The sequence below is a fragment of the Osmerus mordax genome, chromosome 12 (genome assembly GCF_038355195.1).
Source record: "Osmerus mordax isolate fOsmMor3 chromosome 12, fOsmMor3.pri, whole genome shotgun sequence".
Taxonomy (NCBI): Eukaryota; Metazoa; Chordata; class Actinopteri; order Osmeriformes; family Osmeridae; genus Osmerus; species Osmerus mordax.
Window position 1 is genome coordinate 9,510,841 of NC_090061.1, and position 22,318 is coordinate 9,533,158.

General features: G+C 47.4%; 1 protein-coding gene across 1 annotated transcript in view; it reads right to left on the reverse strand.

Moving 5' to 3' along the window:
- Positions 1 to 22,318, reverse strand: part of gpc3 (glypican 3) — a 66,365-nt gene that overhangs the window by 41,595 nt on the left and 2,452 nt on the right. Inside the window, exon 2 of the mRNA XM_067248296.1 lies at positions 17,560 to 17,721. Coding sequence (XP_067104397.1) covers positions 17,560 to 17,721 — 162 coding nt within the window. The remainder of the gene's footprint in view (positions 1 to 17,559; positions 17,722 to 22,318) is intronic.

A 22,318-nucleotide genomic window follows, 5' to 3' on the forward strand; every position in this document is an offset into this window, starting at 1 on the left:
TGATTTGAAGAGGACAGATAAAAACAGGACATCATCTTGTCTGAGCTGGGCCACTGAATCTACCAGGATTGGCTCACTGTTCAACCGAGGTCCTTCGGGTCTTATCTCTGGTCTGAAGCTGAAGTAGTCTCCGTCAAAAATGTACTCACAGCTGACCTGATCTGAAGGCGGTACACAGAGACAGGCAGAAGAGAGATATGTGGACCACCAAGATACAGCCTCTGCAGTAAACAACTTCGACAACCTCTTTGGTTTCCTCCAAGAGCATAATAAAAGACCCTCATGTGCTTCTTCAGAAAGGACCACTTGTTGTGTCCTAACAATGGGGTGTAACATCTAAAGCAAATGACTCAACCGAAGGCATCGAAGTCTCTGTGCTTCTGTTGTTTGGGCGCGTGTGTATGAAAGTAAACACCCATGCTCACTCTATGACTGTGGCACCCCTCATCCTCCCCTCCTGTCATCCTCCCCTCCTCTCATCCTCCCCTCCTCTCATACTTCCTCCTTCTATGCTCCCAGACCCCCCTATTTGTCTCCTCTCCCAGACAGAACTCCCCTATTTAGTTTTCTATCCTTTGCTATGTTGTTAGAGCTCCAATCAAACTGAATGTCAAGAGTGTGACACACACACACACACAGAATCAAACACACACACACACACACACTAAAACATCCAAATCAGAACCAAACTTCTGCACCTTGACAAGTGCCTGGAATGATCAAACACTGACACACGCAGCATGACTGCCTCCTCTCCTTGCTTTCCTTCTTCCATTTCCCCCTCTCTATTTCCTTTTCTTTGTCTTTCTTTCACTTTTTCGTTAATTAGCTTTTCACACCTCCGGTGGCTTCCCAGCCCCCGCCCCTCTCCTTCTCCTCCCCACTTTTCACCTTTTCTTGCAGACTTTATGATATTGTAATCCATCTCTCGTGAAAAAGCCTTCCCCAGTGAGAGGGGGGTAAATGCAGTGTTGTTGCAGGAAACAATGGGGGCTCCCCCAGAGTTCTGCTGGGTTATTAATCTAAAGCTGGAGCTGTGTCTCCATCCCACCTTAACACACCCTCCCCCCACCATCATCATCTCATCTCTACCTTTACTCCAGTGCCCCTAATCAGCACCTCCCCTCCTCCCTCAGGGGACACCCCTTCATATATGGCTCCCTCCACCTCTGCCGGCCATACGACCGAGGACTCCTTAATTTTTAATCATAACCACAGTCAGGCGGGACAGGACCTGGCCTCACCCCCTACTCACTCCACCTTGCCTTCTCCTTCACTCCTGGTCTCTCCCTCACCTCTCTCCCTCCTTCCCTCGCCTCTCCCTCAGCCCGCGTCTCCCTCTCCTAGGTCGTGGTGATGAATGTGGCGGTGCTGCCATCTCCGTGCCCACCAGCGAGGCACGGCGAGGGCCAGCGCCGGGCTCACACCACTCCGGCGCTCTCGGGGATCACTGGCAGGGAGGAGAGTAATTAATCCAGCAGGTTGGAAGGCAGGGTTGCAGGACACACACACACACACACCACGGGCTGCAGGATAAAGTATGTGCATGTGTGTGAGAGAGAGAGAGAGAGAGAGAGAGACAGAGAGAGGGAGGGAGGGAGAGAAACAAAGAAAGAGCGTGAGGAAGAGAATATGAGAAAGAGTGTAGGATACAGAGAATAGAGGAACAAATTACCGTGCGAGTGTGTGTGTGTATAGTATATGTGCGTGCGTGGTGCTTTGAGAGGGGTGGGTTGGATGAGCTCTTTAAATAAATGCCACTTGGGTGCAGACAGGAGCAGCCAGAGGCAGTGTCCTTGACCTCCTGTGTCACACACACACACACATATACACACACACATATACACACACACATATACACACACAGAGCAATTTTTCAGCGTCAGTAAGGATGAAGCAGGGGGTAGGGAGAAGCTTTGCTACATTCTTAAATGCAAGTATGAGGACGAAACACACTGCTGTTTCCCTTTTTTTACCTCCACAACTACAATTAGCAGAATAGCTCAATTCTACATTGCAATTGTGTCTGAGAAGAGGAAAAGAGACTGTTCCAGCTCTCTGACTAAAATCCCCCCATTGTTAGTCAGCCTAGATAAGAGGCTCTGACCAACATGAACAATGAGTGTGGGCTGCAGCTGTATGTGTATAACCCAGTGTGTGTTCTCTATCAAAATAACACATTAAATGGCCCGATCAATTACCCAGTTTGACGTGCTTAACGTTTTAGGGGATGAGTGATTAGGGGCTCAGCGGTGTTCCCAACACACACACCTGCGTCGACAAGCTCTCGTCAGTGGCCCGTGACGGTCTAACCAGAGGCTACACCTCCACGCATAATTAGCCTTGGCAGCATGGCGAGGCATGGAGATCAGATAGCTTGGTAATCTGATAGGAGGAGCAGAGAGAGAGAGTCCCAGACGGGGATGGTGGCAGCTGTAATGGTCCTCTCCTGGGGAATGTGGGTGTAAATGTACATGGCCGCAGCAATTACCGGATACATGAGGCTTGAATGGATGAAAAAAATAATCACGCTGTGGGAATGGAATCTGAGGGATTCTGGGTAATGGTGTTTTGGGTATTCTGGGGTTAAACATGCCAAACATACCTTTGTAGTTTTTTAATTATCTTTCATTTACAGTCCTCCACAGGCTTTTGTTGGCTTGCTACGAAATTACAAAGAAGATGAATGCTGGAAAGGTGTGTTCCCATTCCACTCTGCCATCCTCAACACTAAGTATAACACAGCGTTGCATCATCCACACTGAAGGCAAAGATGACCACACAGAGAAGAACCTGTACTGTTTAGAAATAGCTCCTCAGGTGTTTGGAAAACTGCACAATAAAGCCTTCTACACCGTTTCAGTCGTCTAAAACCCATTCATCGGGTTTCTTTTTCTCTTGGTGTCGTCCTCCTGGTGTCCTCATGATGAGCGCCGTGTTTCGTCATCAGCGGCGAGGTGACGCGCGTCGTCTGCCCCAAATACCAGGAGAGCGAGGTGTAGGCCGCGCCCCACATACCATGACCCACTTTTCCTCCGCACAGGAACAATCAGGAGAACAGCCAAAGGGTGTCAGGGAGCGCGCGCCCACACACACATCAACCACACACACAGACGTGTGAATAAACACATCCATCCACCCACTAACACGTGGGCGCACTCATACACACACACAGATGAGACCCTCAGTTTGTCCCTGAGGACACACTGAGCCAGCGATTACAGCAGAGGAAACATTATCATCTGCTAGAGGCTAAATATAGGAGCTAAACACCAGAGCCCAGAGCCAGGCCCTTTAGATGTGCCGTGGCACCATACCCGGCCCTCCTGTCCTCCGTCTGGCCTGCCTCAGCTCTGCTGCTCCCCAGCCTCCACACGCACACAGCAGATCCTCAGCACTGACAGGAGAGCAAGGGCTGGGTGGAAGTCTCCTGTGTTGCATCCTTTTGCCCCCGTCCCCAGAGATCCTGAGGACCTGTGGAGCTCCAGCCCTGTGGGACACGGACGCACGTGTTCGATGGGTTCCAGATCGACGGAGGAATAGGTGAGGGAGGGTTTGGGGGGGAGGGGGGGAGAGGTCACAGGAGAGGGGAGAGCAGGCCGACGCAGTCAGAAGTGGAAATGACGTTAAGATGAGTGAGGGGGAGAAAGGAACTTTTCGCTCACTTCTCCTTTGTATTTACCCTTCGAAAAAAGAGAGACCTAATAAAATATTTATCATTCCAGGCAAGCGCTGGTGTCAAGATGAATACATCTACGACATTTAAAGCTTGAGAGGAGGAAGAGGAAGGAGATGAAAAGACGAGAGAGCAAGGGAAATAGAGAGGGAGAAAGAGTGTTGTGTATCACTGCATGTATGCCAATGAGTGGTGAGGGAGAGGGAGGGCTTGGAGAACAGAAATCTGAGGCAATGCTGTGATAGAAAAAGAGAGGGGGAAGGGGAGAGAAGGGATGAAAAGGGGGAGAGAGGAAGAAAGAGGGAGGGAGGGAGAGAGACAGAGACAGAGACAGAGACAGAGACAGAGACAGAGACAGAGACAGAGATAGAGATAGAGAGAGAGAGAGAGAGAGAGGGGGGGGGTTGAGACAGAGATCTAGACAGAGACAGAGAGACACGAAGGAGGTTTAGAATGCGTGGTAGCTGACCTCAAGAGAAAGCTTCTCAGCTTATAGTCTTTGAAATACAAAAAGGAGCAGTTCCATCAAGGAGACACGGCTCTCCAGCAGATACATCCTATTTCTGAAGGGACCTCTCGATCATCAATACAAATATTCTCAGTGCAAAGAGAGAGACAGAGACAGAAAGGGAGAATGAGAGAGGCCGAGAGACAGAGACAGACAGAGACTCTGAGAGAGAGAGCAGCACCAGTGTGGCCAGTGAGGGGATCAGCATCCACGGCCCAGTAGGCTGAGATGGTCTCGGTGCACACAGAGCATCTCCCTGACAGCCCTGAGTCTGAGCCAATGGGGCCAAAAGTTCAGGCCTCACCAGGGGGCCCCGTCACATATCTGCCTGCATTAGCCAGCTCATGCATGGCCCGGCCCAAACACACACTGGCGAGCACGCACACAGAACACACTCCCGTACGCAGATACATATACACACGTTGCGATGGAGGTTTGCTGTCCCCATCGCGGTCACACTGGTGTTGGCCGCCTCTTGGCTGTCACCAGCCTGTTTGTCTGTCACGCTCTGTGGTGAGCTCGGCTCGGCCCCCCAGGGACGGGGAGAGGCTCGCCGACATATCAGGCAGCTCTGCTCGGCCCCCCCGTCCACCCGCCCAACCCTTAAGGACACATCTCCACATGACATGCCCTGCCACTCTGTGTTGTCAAGGTTACGAGGTGATAGCTGAAGCGCACACACAAACCTCATCCTCTGGGGGTGGGCGGAGCTGGGCTGTGAGGTGCGGGCGTGGTCCCAGGATGGGAGGATTTGAAATATTTCCTCTCGGGTTTTGCAACTGTGTGGACCCATTAGACACAGATATCCAGCAGACGCATGTACACACACGCACACACATGTAGGCACAACCACATACACACGCTGTCTGGGTTGAAGATGAAGCACTGCGAAATTATATTGTAACATTTCTTGATTTGACATTTGTCTGAGACCCATGGTCTTATACACAGTGACATACGAACATGGCACCCGTTTCCAATTTACAAAGCTGGCTAGTCAACGAAACAATTCAGGTTAAGTGCTTTGCTCGAGGAAAGAACAGCGTTATATCTCACCTGGGATTTCTGACGGCAACTTGCTAACAAGCTGTATACGAGATCCTGTAGCCCTTATATTTCAAAACCAGGGATTTTTAACAGACATCAAAACAAAACAGGTTGAAAACAGGCCGTGAAATGCCAGAGTGCTGTTTGGAGTGAGTGTGTGTGTGTATGTGTCCTTCTAAAGGCTTCTCCTCAGTGCTCCCGCTGTGTGCTAATGATCAGCATATTAAATATTCAACTGCCTAGTGGAGTCCCTCTGTTCCACTTTGCCCACACAGGTCCTTGTGTAGGGACTCTCGCGTCACACACACACACACTTCTGTTAGAGGTTAATGGCCGTACACACACACACACACACCTGTACACACACACACTTATACCAACATACTTGAAACGTACAAGCTTTCCGCATATCCCTGAGATCACAAACAGCCACTAACATGCCAGAGTCCAATTTAGATTTCACATTTAACTGAACGTACTGCTTCCCAATTCCCTTGATGTACAAAGTCGGAAATGTGGTTGGAGTGTGTCTGAGGCCGGCCAGGGCAGCAGCAGCCTTATCTGGGAGAGAGGAGCAGGGTTGTGTAATTATTTTCATTGGCTTTGATCTGTGCTGCCAGACACGTTGGTGTGGAGACACGTTGGTCTGCAGATACACCTGCTGCCGCTGGTCTAGCTGGCTCTGTCTGTGGCAGGTTAATGAGACCTGCAGGAGCACCACACACAGACGTGTCACTGACAAACACACACACACAGAGACACACAGACACACAGAGACACACACTTAGATAAATACACACATGGGGGGAGTAAGGCCACCTATGTGCATGTAACACACATTTTACTAGTATTTATTACTATTCTTGTTTCCACCTTCATACGGTATCTAATACACACAATGACACCATTTCACCCCTACTTCCCCTGGAGGCACAGTGAGTCAGCTTTGGAAGTAACCCAGTAACTCAGTCTCAACAGATGTGCTGACTGTGTGAGTGGGTTTCACAGGGACAGATATACAGACAGAGTGGCAGGGTCACATCAAATCAAGTGACCCTCAATTCACTGCTGCCACCAATATATACACCAAGACACAAACACTCACATACTTGCCTTCTCCATAGTCTTCCCGACAACACACTCACATATATTTCTGAAAAACGTTCCTGCTCCAGGTCTTCGGAAATACAATAATAAAACATACAATGACATCTTTCAAAGCTTCCTTCTCAAGTTGCCAAGTTTCAAAGTTCTAAGTATATTTCATTGTTACTCACACAGCAAGTTCCACATCAAAGAATGTAACAATGATGGCTTCTCATAGGTAAAAACTGTAAAAGAATTCTGAGAAAAGTAATTTCCCAGCTGGCCTTGCCTTTCCTTTCAACACAGAGGACTTCAAGGCTGCCTATGTCTTTATTGGGCTGGCAGAGAGCTTTCAGTCCAGTGAAGCCCAGGATGAGCAATGAAGGGATGGCCAAGGCCACTCAGCAAGCAGAGACACCAAACCACCGGAGATTTGTCAACACCCTAGTCTGTATTCTTACCTTCTGGTATTTTTAAAGATTGGCTAAAAACAAATCCTAGGATTAACTTTGTTTTACAAACACACGCACACACAGAAAACACACAAAGACACACAGAGGAAGAGAGGTATAGGAGTTGGTTACAGTTGTGGTAGTACTCTGTGTGTGTGTGTGTGTGTGTGTGTGTGTGTGTGTGTGTGTGTGTGTGTGTGTGTGTGTGTGTGTGTGTGTGTGTGTGAGTGCATGCTTGCATGCAAAAGCATGTGTAAGTACACTCTAAGAATTGAATTTGTCTGTATTTTGTGTATTTAGTTCAGCGCTGGGAAGGAACATCCACGGAATCATGTACAGGAAACTCAGACAAGATGCCAGTCCAGCTAACCTGTTATGCCTTGCTGGCCTGTTTCTCTCCTGCTCTCCTTTTCTGTCCTCCTCTACTTCTCGCTCTTCCTTTCCTTGTCTCTCTTCCTCTCTCTCTCTTTTTCTTTCCTACTCTCTGCTTGTCTCCTTCTCTCTCGTCCTGTCCTGCTCTCTCCTCCCAGCTGGGGAAAGTGTTGTGGTTAAACTGGAGATGTCTCTGGGGTGTCTAATGAGCTGACATGTCTGGGTCACATACAGTACTGGCTCAATGGCTAGTGTGTTTATGTGTGTGTGCGTGGGTGGTGGTGTATGGGTGTGTGCGTGGGTGTATGTGTATGTGTTTGTGCGCGTATGTGTGTGTGAGTGTTTCTGTGTTGGCTTTAAACCAATCAAATGCACTCCACCTCCAATCAACACTCTGTCGGCCTACTTTTTTGTAACTAGGCAAACAAGACACATACACACACCTTACAGTAACACACACCAATGCAGTGTACCTTGAACTTTCCCTGGCACATCAGACTGCTGTTTTGTTGTACTGGAAAATATGCAATTAAGGCAAAAGACAGCTTGGCAGAGGATGGCAGAGAGGGTCTAGACATGGAAGAACAGGCCAGTAATGGCAGAGCATGAGGTGTGCAAATGAGGCTTACTGTCAAAGCAGAGAGAATCTGTAAAAGCTCAGAAACTAAGCCCTCCCTTGTTCTCATTAATAAGTGTGAAGTGCACGCAGGATAGATGCACCCGCAAACACACAGAGGCCCTGACTCTCAGACTGTTGACATGTGGTTGAGACTTCTGTTGAAGCGTTTCAAAAGGAACATTCACCACAACACCTTAACACTTTTAGGTAGTCATGTCAGTCATGGAGTGGTAGGAAAGGGGTGAGGGAGTAAATGTGATGTGGGAGGGGGGTGGGGGAACATGCGGGGTGGGGGGGTTGTAAGGCGGAGTTCAGAGCAGAACAAGAGGCCTCAGTACGATGGGATGGAGAGGACTTTTAACACCGGTGACGGATCCAGAGCGGTGAGGAAGAACAGCACCGGGGAGAGAATGAGCGTGGAGAGGAGAGAGAAGGATGGACAGAAAGAAGAGAGAGTACCAAAGAGAGGGCTGGGTCATGTTGGAGGAGTCAAGTTGCAGGAGGATTTCAATCCACTTTTCTTTTTTTGTTGTGTCTTTTTTACGGTGAACGTTTAAATTATTCACTCCTCCGCTTTGCAGCGGGGAGGGGAAGGGAGGGGGAGGGGGGCAGTAGACTGTCTTGCGTGGCGGCTGTAGCGTGAGCTGTGTCGTAACAGGACAGAGGAACACGACAGGCAGAAGAAAAAAAAAGTCTCTGTGATTAAAAGTGCATGAACCTCTGAACCCTGTCTGACTTCCCCTCACCATGATACCCAGGAGCGGAGGGGCAGTGGAGGAGCGACGGAGTCAGGGGCCGTATGCATGAAGACACACACGGGGAGGTAGAGGAGCAAGACTGGGGAGAGAGGTGGGGGAAAGAGGAGAGGAGGAAGGGAGCGGGGTGGTCTATCCATCCCTCTCTGGGGGATCTTGTCACATGTCTATCTGAGAATCGTATCGAGGTGGGAGTGAAGAGTGGGTTGCTGTCATACCAACCATCAATCTCCCCTCCCAGGTAAGCCTTAGTGACAACCAACCAGTGTCTTATCAGGCATTATCAACACACAGCATGGAGATCACCTCCTCATCCAGCAGCTCTCAAACAACACCAGAAGATTGAGCAGGAGAGAGACAAAGTAAATCTCCTGTGAAAGCCCTGGCGCTGGAAAAGAGCTGCCAGGGGGAGTGCATGTAATTGCACAGGATGGAGATTGGAGCACAAATGAAAAATAATGAGTGTCACAACAGAGGCTGACAGGTGGACTACAGCTGCATGATGGGAACGTGATGGATGCGGAGAGGAGGATAGGGACGGGACGGGATGGGGGGGGCATTGAGGAGGTAGATGGGTAGAAGAGGAGAGGGCCAGAGGGTGGTGTGACTAGGGGAGAAGGGGAGAGGGGGCTAGGGGTGATGGGGAGGGCTAGGAGAGTGACAGGGTGGTGCTGTACGCTCCACGGAGGGCTGCTCTTGGGGCCCCGGAGCGTGTTCTGTTAAAGAAAGAGCCACGGCAACGAGAGCTTTTCAAATATTGATGGGGGAGCGATTCCCTCCATCACCTCGCTGACACCGACGGGCCCAGTGGAGGGTCTCCCTGCTGGGATCCACCCCACCTCCTGCCCCCGCTGGTCACCTTTCACAGACCTGGGGCCCGGTAGCACTTTAGACAGGGCAAAGACCGGCCCTAGGATACCAGACGACCGGGGGTAGGTTATGGATGCTCTATGAAGAGTGAACACTTACAAGATAACTGTCATAAAACAGTTGGCATACTGCTAATTAAAAGGTACTAACACAGCACCTGGACACAGCACTTCGTCTTCACTCGCCATCGTCACTCTCTCTCCATCTCGCTCTCGGTCTCTCTCTTCCAGTGGCCATCAGACATGAATGAATTATAAATAAAAGGGTGCTCAATCCAACAGAATCAATACTAACCAGGTCAGAGTTAAGGAACGTTCCCTCGCTCCCCATCTCCCCCTCTGCCTCCCGCTCCATCTCTCGGTCTCGCTCTCCGAGTTAGCCTCGCAGGAGGAGGGATACATAACTCAGACTAGCCTCTCTCAGAATACTAAAGAGCCCGTAGAGAAAATCAGGCCTGTCTACTGCCAGCTCATTATGGTGTTAGTAGAGTGTTAGTAGGGGGTCTGGTTTACACTTGATGAGGGAGGAGGTAAATGAACACCAAACACCACTAAAACTCTTCTGCCTCAGCCTCGTTCAGCTTTTACTGCAGCAGAGGACCCTTTAGTGATGCCAACCATGCACACACACAAGCACACACACACGCAGCGGCCCATCCCATCACCTCTTTACTGACAGGCGGAGCGAGGGATTGGCTGCGGAGGAGTAATGTAGCTCGGCACAGAGCTGCCTCTATCCCACCACTTAGCCTCCCCTGACCAGGCCTGGGGGCTGGAAGGATGGAGAGACAGATGGATGGATGGATGGATGGATGGAGAAGGGGAAGTGGGAGATGTGGGAGGAGGAGACCAGAGGTGCATTGATGAGTCTCCACTGGGAATCTGGACTAGACGGAAGGTTCTCTCCACCCAAACATTTCTCTCCAAATCAGTCACGCCACGCGAACAAGCAGGCGTGTAGGCCCCCTCCCCGACCGCCCCCGCCTTCTTCTTTGTTCCCTCCCTCTCTCCCTCCGCCACAGTCCCGGGCCACGGAGGCCTCTTCACACACACCTGCTGGGTGAACATGGCCCACACACACCCTGGCACATACATATTTCATAGGGTCAATCACAAGGAGGAGGACCCCCTGCTCTCGGTCTGTGTGTGTGTGTGTAGTTCCGTGTGTGTTTAGTTCTGTGTGTGTAGTTCCGTGTGTGCACGTGCACACAAGTGTGTGTAAGCACCCATGGGAGGGAGGCCCGCTTGTTTTAGGGATTTACGTCTGTAAAATGCCATCTGGTCTTCAGGTTCTCAGTGTTCCTCGAGTCCTCGCCACATCCAAACCAAAAACAAGGCATTTCTCCCCAGAAACTGGATCAGAGCCAAGGATAACCCCATGAGACAGAGACTGAGCTCCATTCAAACCTGCAATGTCAGAGTTGTAATGATCAGATTATGGTGAAGTGAATTAGCCACCGTAGGCCTGGGCCTCTGACATGTATGATCTCTTTGTGTTCCTGCTGCAGCCTGTGACCTGGCATGATGGTTCTGTTTGCTTGACTGACTTCATGTGTTGCATAAGCTCTTTAATATTGCATGGGGCCAGGATGAAAAATACATCTCCTTGAACTTTAAATGCATGGGTGGAGAGAGTGAAGGAGAGGGTAGGAGAGAGGTGAACAGTTGAACACTGATGTGAACAATCAGAAGAAGCCACAAGCTAAATGGAAGCTGGATAGGGTTACACTTAACACCTAACATTAGAAGCATCTAATGTAGGGCCTTCAAGGGATGCCATACAGCTTATATAATCAACTGCTGTCCAGGTGAGCAACAGTAAACCCAAACATATTGTTGGAAATGAAATCCATCCCAAGTTAGTTGCCACATCTATGCAACAGCTACTTAATAAAATCACACAAAGATAATGCTTGTGTTTATGAAACTTGGATCAGGAAGTAGAATGACTTAGACAAGACAGTCAGAGACAGATGAAAACAGACAGACACAGATGGAGATGCCATAAGGCTGCCCCAGTACTGTAGAGGTCTATAGATCATGGGGGAATGTCCCTGTACTTACTGTAAGTCGCTCTGGATAAGAGCGTCTGCTAAATGACTAAATGTAGATCAACTGATGGAAGGAGAGGTCAGGCAGGAAGGGAAAGTGAGCCTTACGCTGGCCTCACTCACAGAAGGTGTCTAAAGGCAATACCATTATAACTCTTGTGTTAATAGCATCAAGAGGAGGACACAGGCTGTCAAAGGACTGATCAAACACTGCTGTTGCCCAAGAACCCAGCCTGAAACTTGATAAACAAAACAACAAAAAAACATCTAAAAATAATCCTCATTTGCGTAAAAAAAAAAATCCTTAGCCATGTCATGCTAAAAAGCTGTAAAACTAGCGATATGTATCTACATTCACAACAAATGTAATCTCAGAGGTTGACCTTGATTAAATAGTTCCACAAAAACGTTTATTTTGAAAACTCTTCAACTTGAATCCTGAGAATCCTAGTCATTCAACTGTAATTACCCCTCGAAAAATATGTGTTAGCACCAAAAAAGTGATGTTTTCTCTTCTCTCTCCCCTCCATCCTCCCCTCTCCACCCAGTCCCAGGCCCCTGTCGGTGTGTCAGTGATCAGACAGCAGAAGCCAGGCCCCCCTCTCAGCTGGGGGCGGCTAGGGCTGTCAGCAGCCATCGCTCTGTTTGATGATCCCATTTCGAATGACACTTTGATGGGAACGCTCCGCACAGTTTGTTTACCCTCCATGATGAAATCCAGTGAGGGAGACATGTAAGAGAGCACATCATTAAACTGGGGCTACAAAATGGAAAAGGGGGCCACGCTGGCCCTAAACCTCATAATGACAACTTTAGAAGTCACAGTGGTTCAAACGGCCTCATACATAGAGAACAGGTAATGTTGGTGTCCAGAAGAAGCCATGGCTCTGTGCCTTTGAAGGGAAAAGCACCCGCAGGTGGGCCTTCGGGTATGGATGCAGGATCGTTCTTCTGTTCTTTGTGAACAGACTAGTTGCAATGACACAGAAACGAGTCTGTGGTCTGCTTTGGGAGAGATCAGTCTAGAAAAGCGAGCAGTTAGAGCAGGTATGGCCTCTTGAGAAGCGAGCAGGTGAGGGCAGGTCAGAACTGAAGGAGGATCCTGGCAGTCACACAGGAGGTGAGCTGCCCACCCAGTGGCAGGACTGAGAGAGAGAGCCTAGCAGGGGGGGATAGACGGAGTGTCTGCTGGAACTGACACCACTGTCTCAGCATTATAAGATGACGGAAGGAGCACGAAACCACTTTGCACCTCATCTTTGTGTGAGAGTGTGTATGTGAGGGAGACAGAGAGAGAAAGACAGACAGGCAGACAGACAGACAGACAAGCAGGCAGGCAGGCAGGCAGAGAGAGAGAGAGAAAGCACACTGAGACAAAGATATACGAAAACCTCCAATTTGTGTGATTTGTTTGACAGATAACTTCCTAGACAACCTTTTGTCATTCCCTCCCCTCAACCTGCAGCTCCAGACTGTTATTCCTGATGCCACAGGTCTGTCCACACAGAATGTCACAGGGACTCATTCTTCATCTCAGTGGAGGAAACAGCCTTTTGTCTGCCGTACTTCCAGTGAGGCAGAGCCAAAATGACACTCGCTCACCCAAATGAAAGTCTCAGAGAGTTGTTTTTTTTCTTTCTTTCTGGGGTGATAATTCTGCTATTGAAGATATTCAGAGCCACAGTTGAAATAATATGCAAATAATCTCCCCCATGCAGAGTACACTGGCTGTCTCACTATCAGCACGGAGACAGACGCTGCATCGGGGCGCCAGTCTGGTCAAATCAAAAGGAGACATGATTAAAAACAGCAAGTAAGTAGTAGTAAGAAAAGCATGCGACAACAGGCGCAATTCAAAAGGCATCTCTGCTGGGAAGGAAACACTCAGGCCCTCCCATGGTGATCTACACTGCAGTGTAAATACAACTCAATAGTGGCGGAAGACAATGGCTGCAAACTCCATCTTTCATGGGTGAAAATGAATACGTGTCAAGGTGGGTTTACACATGAGAGCAGAATCGGAGCTGAGGTACCCACAGATGAGCTATGAAGCCATTTCACAGAAACATTTAGAGTTTCTGGCCACTACCTCCTGGGACTCAATTATGATGCACACAGCCTTGACTTATCCTATATCTCCTTGACTGTACACAAGTGGGCCTGTCACCAGACCCTAGCACACACCCTCTTGAGGCAGTAATATGTCTACTGGTCCAGCATGTGGCCCACTAGACTCAGCGAGTTCCGAATCTATTCATAAACCTGATCAGCCGAATTGTGCTCTGCTCTATGGCCCTGTTGTTTGACTGCTGGTTACAGAGACACACACTCCAGATAGGTATGGTAGTTCCAATAAGCTCTTTCTAATACAGCCTGGGCCTCTGCGGCTCTATCCCTCCCTTTGGTACCACAAAGTGTCCCTGACGAGACAGAGCACAGCTAGGATTACACAGCTCTAATAAGTATATCTCCCTCAAACGTTGGCAAAGCCAGCGGTGCGCTATAGAGAACAGAGGAATTTCATTACAGTAGAGCAAATAAGTGAGGCATAAAAATAAAACATGACAATTAAGTTAAAAACTAATTACAAGTTGATAGAGAAAGAAGCGGTAATGGCTAGTAGCTTATAAACCATCTCGTCAAGTAAACGACGCACGAAGAAGCCCATTGGAGACGACGGCGCAGGCTTCTGCTTCTACCCATCATTAGGATATTAGATTAGCCCCGGGCGGCGAGTAAACAAGTCGAGACGGCTGGCGGAGGCAGGCGTGCACACTCCACTAGTCCTCACCCTTATTGGGTTACTCTGGGAAACTTCTACTGAAAACAAAATTAATCCGCTGAGAGAGAGAGGCAGGGGATTATCAAAGTAGAGTGGATAGTGAACGGAGCGGTTGAGCTGAGCGAGCGAGCAGGGAGAGAGTCGGAGGCCCGCTCAGGCTAGACGCCTTAAGCACTCAAGATCGAGCGGATGGCTAACGAGCAGGAGACGAGGATCTGACAGCGGTGAGGGGCAGGGCTCGGACTTTGATTATTGGCTGTTGGATGGAGGGCCAGCATCATCCACCTCCCGCCACACCTCATTTGGGTTACTGCCACAGCAACTGTCCGTTCAGCACTATCGAAGACAAACGAGGGCACGCTCGTTCTCAAGGTCAACCCCCTATCTCCGCAGGGGCCATGGGGGGGTCCGGCATTTTAATTCCTAATACACTTAGAGTAATTAAAACCCATCTAGAAGAGCAGGGAAAGTCGATACACGCTTTTTTTGGGTGCTAATGAAATGCTAATTTGCTGGCCTGCTAGGAATGAGGTATGGTGGGATTCAAGGACAGGATCGAGATTTATTCTTTTTTTTTTCAGCTCGTTTAAAACGTTCGCTCTCCCGCTTGTCATCTTGACAGCTCCAATATAGGTCTCCTCAGACGAATTCCGAAAGTTTATTGTGTATGTGCAGCACACTCCAGGTCGCTGAGTGAGTTGATAAAAACGAAACTGATATGAATGTCCTTCCAAGCAAACTCTCCAAAGCCCCTAGGAGCTGCCTCGCCTCTGTGGGTGTGCTTGTCTTGGGAGTGGAGGATCCTTCCCTACCTTGCAGCTCGGAGTGAAGCTTGTTACAAAGCCAAGTCAGGCCTGTATGTGCATACCCTACTGCGCTGGCACTCTTTGGACATTCCAGGGGTGCTGGCTGTCCTACTTTCAGGCACAGCATTGGAACTCCAAGCTCACGCCCACTGCCACTTGCCCTCTGTGCTTATTGCACAAGAGTTGCAAGCAATCCAGGCAGCCCACTCATATATACCCACTATCCCTGACTCCAGTCCCCTCATGTTTATTAATTGGGTCTTTGGACTTCGAAGTGACTCTCCTCTGGACGACCATGGTGGGTCTGCTGGATCCCTCAGGATGCCAGCTTCTCACCAGGGTGCAGGGAGGCAATGGTGTGTAATGAAACTGCAAAGACAGTGCTGCAGTTCCCGCTCCGTGGGGGTTGTGGACCAGGGCCGAGGGAAGCTTGTTGGAGAGTGTGCTGTTTACAGTCCTCTCTGTAATCACTCATCAATAAACCATCATGAGAGGAACACATTAGAGGGTGATCACGGACAATCAATATCTCGAGTCTTTCACGGAACAGACATTGAACAGGGATAGGAAAGAGTGTTAGTTCCAATTTGAAAGAACCTTTTTCCCGTTTATCCTCCAGTTTCTTTTTCAAGCCAAGAGTTGTGCTTCATCCTTTGTGTCTCTGCACTGGAGCACACATCAACGTTGGACTGACAGGAATTAGAGGTGCCAGTCATCCTGACAGACACAGCCAAACGTCTCCACTGATGAGCTCTTTAGTGAAGCACAGCAACTCTACCTCTAGCAGACCTGCACGGCTCAAGTCCTCATCCCACCTAGACGCTGCACCACAACAACAACTCAAATCTATATATTGAATCAAATGAAGTACAATCGAGCTTTGAAAGTCATGGTAATGACAGATGCTAATATTCTCATCAGAAATATCTCGCTCTATGATTAAAGAAATTACATTCTGAGCATGCCCAAAAACATCAGCTTTTATTTCAAAGATTATATTTCAAGATAAGGAACCTAAGAAGATTCTAATTTTCAGACTAAATTGCCCACATCAGGCTTTTCACATAAAAGCAATCAAGCAAAAGGAGAGGAAACAGTATTACGAATGGGGCTAATGTGAGCCAATGTGAATTCTGAGATTCTGTGTATGCCACATCAATTCCTAATGTATCAAATAACTATTATTTGAGTCTGGCATCACAAAAAAACCTAGAAATGACTAAATATCTGTTAGCAATGGATATGCCAGGTCTTCCAACTAATGTCTTACAAGAGACGAGAAGACAAACACTTCAGTCATACTCCTCCACTAAAAATAATAGTTTACTGAAACATAAAACTCGAAAGGACTGACAGATGGGGGAAATTACTTTTGCTATTGTTTGGCAAAGTTGACATCAAAGGGCTACAACCTGTGCTGCACTCAGGGGTATGAGAGAAAGGAGCAGGGATAGAGGCAGGTGGAGATGGAGAGGGGAGGAGAGAGAGAGAGAGAGAGAGAGAGAGAGAGAGAGAGAGAGAGAGAGAGAGAGAGAGAGAGAGAGAGAGAGAGAGAGAGAGAGAGAGAGAGAGAGAGAGAGAGAGAGAGAGAGAGAGAGAGAGAGAGAGAGAGAGAGAGAGAGAGAGAGAGAGAGAGAGAGAGAGAGAGAGAGAGAGAGAGAGAGGGTGGAGGGAGGGAGGGAGGGAGGGAGGGATAGAGACTGGGAGATGGTAGATGGAGGAGAGCAGAGGGGAAGCCCTTTGATCTGTGGCAGAAGAGAGCTCAAAAGAACAAAAGAGAAGAAGAAGAGCAGAGAAGATTGCAAACAAGGCATGCACTCAATTCCCAATAGAAGAGAGAGACAAAGTCGGAGGGAGCTAAAAAAGGGGGGAGTGAGAAAGAGAAGAGAGAAAAAAGAAAGACAAGACCAGGATTCTAAAGGGATCTCCGTCTGCGAGTTGTTTAGGGAGTTCTTACATGTCCTATGCTAAAGAAATTAGCATCGAGCCCCTTCTAGGAAACTGAAGCCAAACCACAGTGCCTGTCTTCAATAACGTCCGTGCGTAGCAACCGAGTCAGACAAGCCCTCTCATCCCTGATGAAACATCAAGTTTTAATTGGCATGTCAGAATGAAGCATGTTTCGCGACCTGAGCGTGGAGCAACTGCAGCAATCGGTCCTATGGGTCGACATCATCTCTCTGTACATCAGAACTCTCCAACTGCCTTCATGCAGAACAGCTGCATTCAGCTGGTTAGCACAGTGGGTCTAGATAGGTAGAATTAGTCTGAACAAAGTGCTTCGCATTTATTTCTGTTTATATGTAAAACTGTAGGAACAATCTACCTATGTGCAGTCAGCAGAATGAAACACTTTGTATGCAGCGAAGCACCCTAACGAGCCACACATTTATGAATGCCTTATAGCTGTAAAGCTGACTTATGTGTACTCATCTGCAACACTTACGGTACGGTAGCAAACCTACAGAATGATTTAATGCTGCAAATGGAATCAAATCAGTTTGTTCCAGATGCAGACAGTGAAGATGTGGCTCACCTTGGAAGAGAGCTGCATTGTGGATGATGAGGAGCTTGAGCTGGGCACTGGCAGCCTGCAGGCCTGCCTCCATGTTCTGACGGGCAGCCACCTGATAGCGCTCTTCCATCCTCTTGGAGCAGCAGCTCAGGCCTCGGGGCTGGCACACCTGCAGGTCTGCACCTGGCCACCAGGGGGAGAGAGACAAGGTCAGAGTCAGAAGCGAGCCAGTCGATTAAAGGGATCATTTAATCAAGATACCATTTCAGGGAGGAAAGAGGGTGATCACTTTCTCTTGTCTAGAATCCTGCCCTCTAGATAGTAAATTCAGAAATTAGTTTGGAAACCACGTAAATAAGTAGCTAGTTTTTGCTTAGATAACTTCTTACTTGACCTTGAGTCAAGTAATAACTAATAATAACTTGAGTTATTATATAGTCATTGAGTGAGATCTCAGATCTATTAACTGAGAGGAAATTGTTCAAACATAATGGAAATGTAAAACATAAATACACAATGAACCACGCTATTATGTTTTTCCCTTTCACGGTAGAAAAGCTTGATCACTTGAACTGACACAGAGCACTATTTCAGTGGTCAAGAAATCTAAGGAATGAGAGCTGTTTGTCACCCAGGTTGAAAAGCTGTTTATTACGTTCAGTGAGGATAAGAACAGACAGGCATCTGGAAAACAACAATAACTGTCAAGGGATCGTGCAATTATTGGTTTGAAATGGACAAAGACATCACTGAAGTCAACCTCATGCCAACCTCTGCTTTCAACCTGATCACTGGCTTTGAAGGTTGCCTTTACAGAAAGAACATACAGTAATTGGATTCCTACAAACTCTTTTGAAAAGCGAAAATGCGAGGTATTCAAAAGAGAAATTAAATTGACACAGATGTTGGGATTTGCCCTGTATAGGTCTGCTTAGATCAAAGAAGCACTGACCAGAAGACAAAATTTTTATATTAAAGTCACTGAAAAGAAAAAATCGATTTTCAGGCCAAGGTGAAGGATACTGTGAAAAGTATCTCCGGCACTAGGTAAAGTCAATCAATGGAATAAAAAATAGTAATATTTTTCATATTAGAAAGTAATGTTCATTAGTAAATCACAAATATGTTTTATATATTTTAAGCGTTACATAAATATATACTAAGGCCAGGTATGTAAAAATAAATAAAAAGTGCCCTAACGATAAACATTTCAGATTTAGCTTCAGTCAAAATATTTATGACAATAAAAGTAGGTGCTTTGGAAGATGTTTTCCTCAACATGACATTAGTATTTCCAATTGATTCCCATATCCCTCCACCGAAAGCAGTACAAAGACAGACGTAAACGGGGCACACAACCATCCGAGGTTAAAATACAAATGGGAAATCATCAGAGACATGTCTGTTTCTCTGAGGTGCTGCTACATGTCATGTAAAAACGATCCACCGAAAAATCAGAATACTAATCAGCCTAGGAGAGATGACTAGTCGAGATGATCCAGCCCATTGAGAGGCTAACAGTGGGTGACACTGGGTTGATGGATAGCAAGGTAAACAAACATCAGGAGAGTCCCTGTGCTCCCACTCCAGATAACAAGAGAGCAGGAGGCTGGGGAGGAGGAGAAGGGAGAGGAGGAGGAGTGTGATGAATGTAGAGAAGGGAGGAATAGAGTGAGGTTTGAGCGCGGATGGTGGTACGGCATACAGATCTGTGTGTGTCTGGAGACAAGAGGAAGGGATTGTGGAACAGATAGATGCTGCACTTAAGATAGATCAGTCAGGTGAAATCCACTCTGCCTTGAGGGAACGCACAAACAGCAGCGGAGGTTTTGGGGGTGGATAGTTCCATTTTCATTCAGGTGAAGAAGTAAACAGCTCCATCAGAACATTTTGCCAGCAATCATTTTCCCTTGCGCATGTGAACACATCATCATCATCTAAATGTACAGGAGGCCTCTAAAGTTCCGGCAGCAGCAAAGACAAAACACATCAACAAATTGGAAAAGTAGAACCACCTGTGAAGCAGACAAACAAAGTAAGACATGAATTGAACACTAAACATGCACAAATTGCATCCTCAAGATGGACGTAGTCACAGACAAACAATACTTAACTGGAGTGAAGTACCAATATATCCATCACGCACTACCTTCTCTATGCATCCTGACACACTTAATATCTTAAATCAATACCTACAAAGCACTCCTGGAAGATAAGATCAAGTTAATTTCAGACTGCAGGGGCAAAATGATTAAGCTGTCAATACCACCCAATGTGTTAAGCGCACGCAAAGGAGAGGTGGAGACAAAAGGATTTTGCAATTATCTTCCGCAAAGCAGACAGTTTCATCTGCACGTCTACCGTTTTGCCAGATGATGAATGTATTTCATTACACCAGTTCAGAGCGGTGAGGATTAAGTAAAGTACACAGGGTGGAAATGATTCCCTACAGGGTTAAGAAAACAAAAAAATTACAGTTTCTAAATAAAGCGCTCTAACTGACAGGTAGGCCGCTTGGGAATAACATCCGTCCGCCTCCTCTCCTGTGCACTTCTCGCAGTGCTCCTCCTCCTCCTCCATCCCTTCATTCTCTCTCTCTCTCACAGGCATCTCACACACACTTCTGCTCTCTGCGCTAGTTTGCTTCCACCTGCATTGAGCTGCAGGCCTGTCAGATAATCCAATGGTTTCGACGGTGGAAAGTGGAAAACGGGATGTACATCTGACTGTGTAATAGATCATGAACTGTAGAAAAGCACTGTTTTGGATGTTCCTTTCCTCCTTCAAGATCAAAGTGTAGTTCAGGTTATATTAGGCTACTACTCTCAATAAATACTCTGACGTGGTTGATCAGGTTACTTGATTATGGTAAATTATACTAATACTAATGATTTGTAAGATTTGTCTTTAAATGCAAAACTATGAATTATTATCATTCTAAATTATTATTATCTATCATTCAGATAAATAATACACTTCTGTTCTGGTCTCTCTTCATGCCCCCAGTGAAGTTAAATGTACTCTCCAGCCTTCTCCCCCTGTCCACAGTCCTCAGTCCGAGGCCCTAGTCTGTGCGGCCCAGAGTGGAGCTGAACATGACAGCTCCAGCAGGGCCTCGGTCAGGGCTGTGTACACAGTCAGCACAGTCCCCCCTTCATCTTTAACAAGCTCTGAGACTCCAAGCCGGGGACAGGGAGGGAGCAAACAAACTTGTATCTCTCTATGCTTCTCAGCGCCAATTAGAAAGCTATCAGTATGCAAGTTTAATGATGGTGTCTGAGGGGGAGAAGAAACAACTTGTGGTAAGATATAGAATATGTTAAAGGATCTTCATTAAGAGTATGAATTATAAATCAACAACCAGTGTTGGTTTGAGCCTCGGGGAGTCAGTGAAGCTCTCTCCGGGGCAAAATAAGCCACTGACACTTTGCAGAGACAATAATGCATAAATGAAACCAAAATCAATTTGATATTCATCTGAGAAAATCATATTTTGTAACTGGGGATTATGCTCAAGTAGTAAATATTGTTTCAGTTATTCTTCTCTTAATACAGCAAGTTGACCTACTTAAATCTCTTGGTACACATGATCTAAGGGATCTAACCGACCTATTGGCTGAATGGAAAATGCAACAGACAGTATTTGAATGTAAACGAAGCAGTCCTCTGACTTCTTCAAAGCTTACAAAACTATACAATACCACCTCATTAGAGTTTTTAGACATCAGCCACAAGAGATTTGATGCATTCAAATCATTGCCGAAACAGTTTAAAAGCAACAGTTTGTATAATTAGACTGAAGAGACCATGGCGTTGCGTCAGAGTAATTCAGTCTATTAGTTGAGCCATGTGTCGTCTGAAAGGGAGGAATGTCGACCATTGTTGTTCTGTCTCCTGGTTCGTTTGCATTGAAAACTCTTTATCTAGCGACATCGTTCCTGGTCAGTGTTCTTCTATCTCTGGTAACCCATGACAGCATGCTGACCTGACCCCATCACTAATTGCTGAGGGGTCAGCATCTGGCAAGGCTATTGTTGTTCTCTTACAAATAAGATCTAATGTGGCACCACATCTCCAGCTAGCAACTGCATCAGCAAGGAGAATGCTAGCCAACCAACCCGCTGTAAGATATGCACACTCCTCCAATCAGTTAGGAGTGACTGTCACCTCAAGAATCCGGACTGTTATCATTAGTTAGAGGACAGGAAAGTCCCCTAAAATGTGTTCGGCCATGTGCAAGCCCTCCATCTCTATCAGTAAGTGTACTTTGTCTCCACTTCAGCTCTTGTACATCCTCGGGTGAGTCGAAGATGTTGGAGAGATGCCTCTTGTGACAAGAGACCCTGACATGTTACTATTAAGAGTTGACAACCAGCTTTTGGGGGGGCTTTCAGGCAAGCGGCTACACCCATACCGGAGACAAGAGCTGTTCTCCCTCAGAAATATTTTCATCTTTAGCTCTGATGCTCAGAACAGTTTGGGATCTGCAGTGCCAACAAAATGCTGGTGGAGAAGCAGACGTTTCTGCTGGATGTTTGGTGTTCCTCCCCCTGGCACCACATGTAGCCCTATTAGAATCCTATTAAAATTCAGTCTTCTGCCTTCCTGCAGCCATCTCTGAATAAGCCCACCTCCTCCAACAGACACTGTACCTCTGTAGACCCCTGGGAGACGCATCTCTCTCTCTCTCTCTCTCTCTCTCTCTCTCTCTCTCTCTCTCATCTCTCTCTCTCTCTCTCTCTCTCTCTCTCTCTCTCTCTCTCTCTCTCTCTCTCTCTCT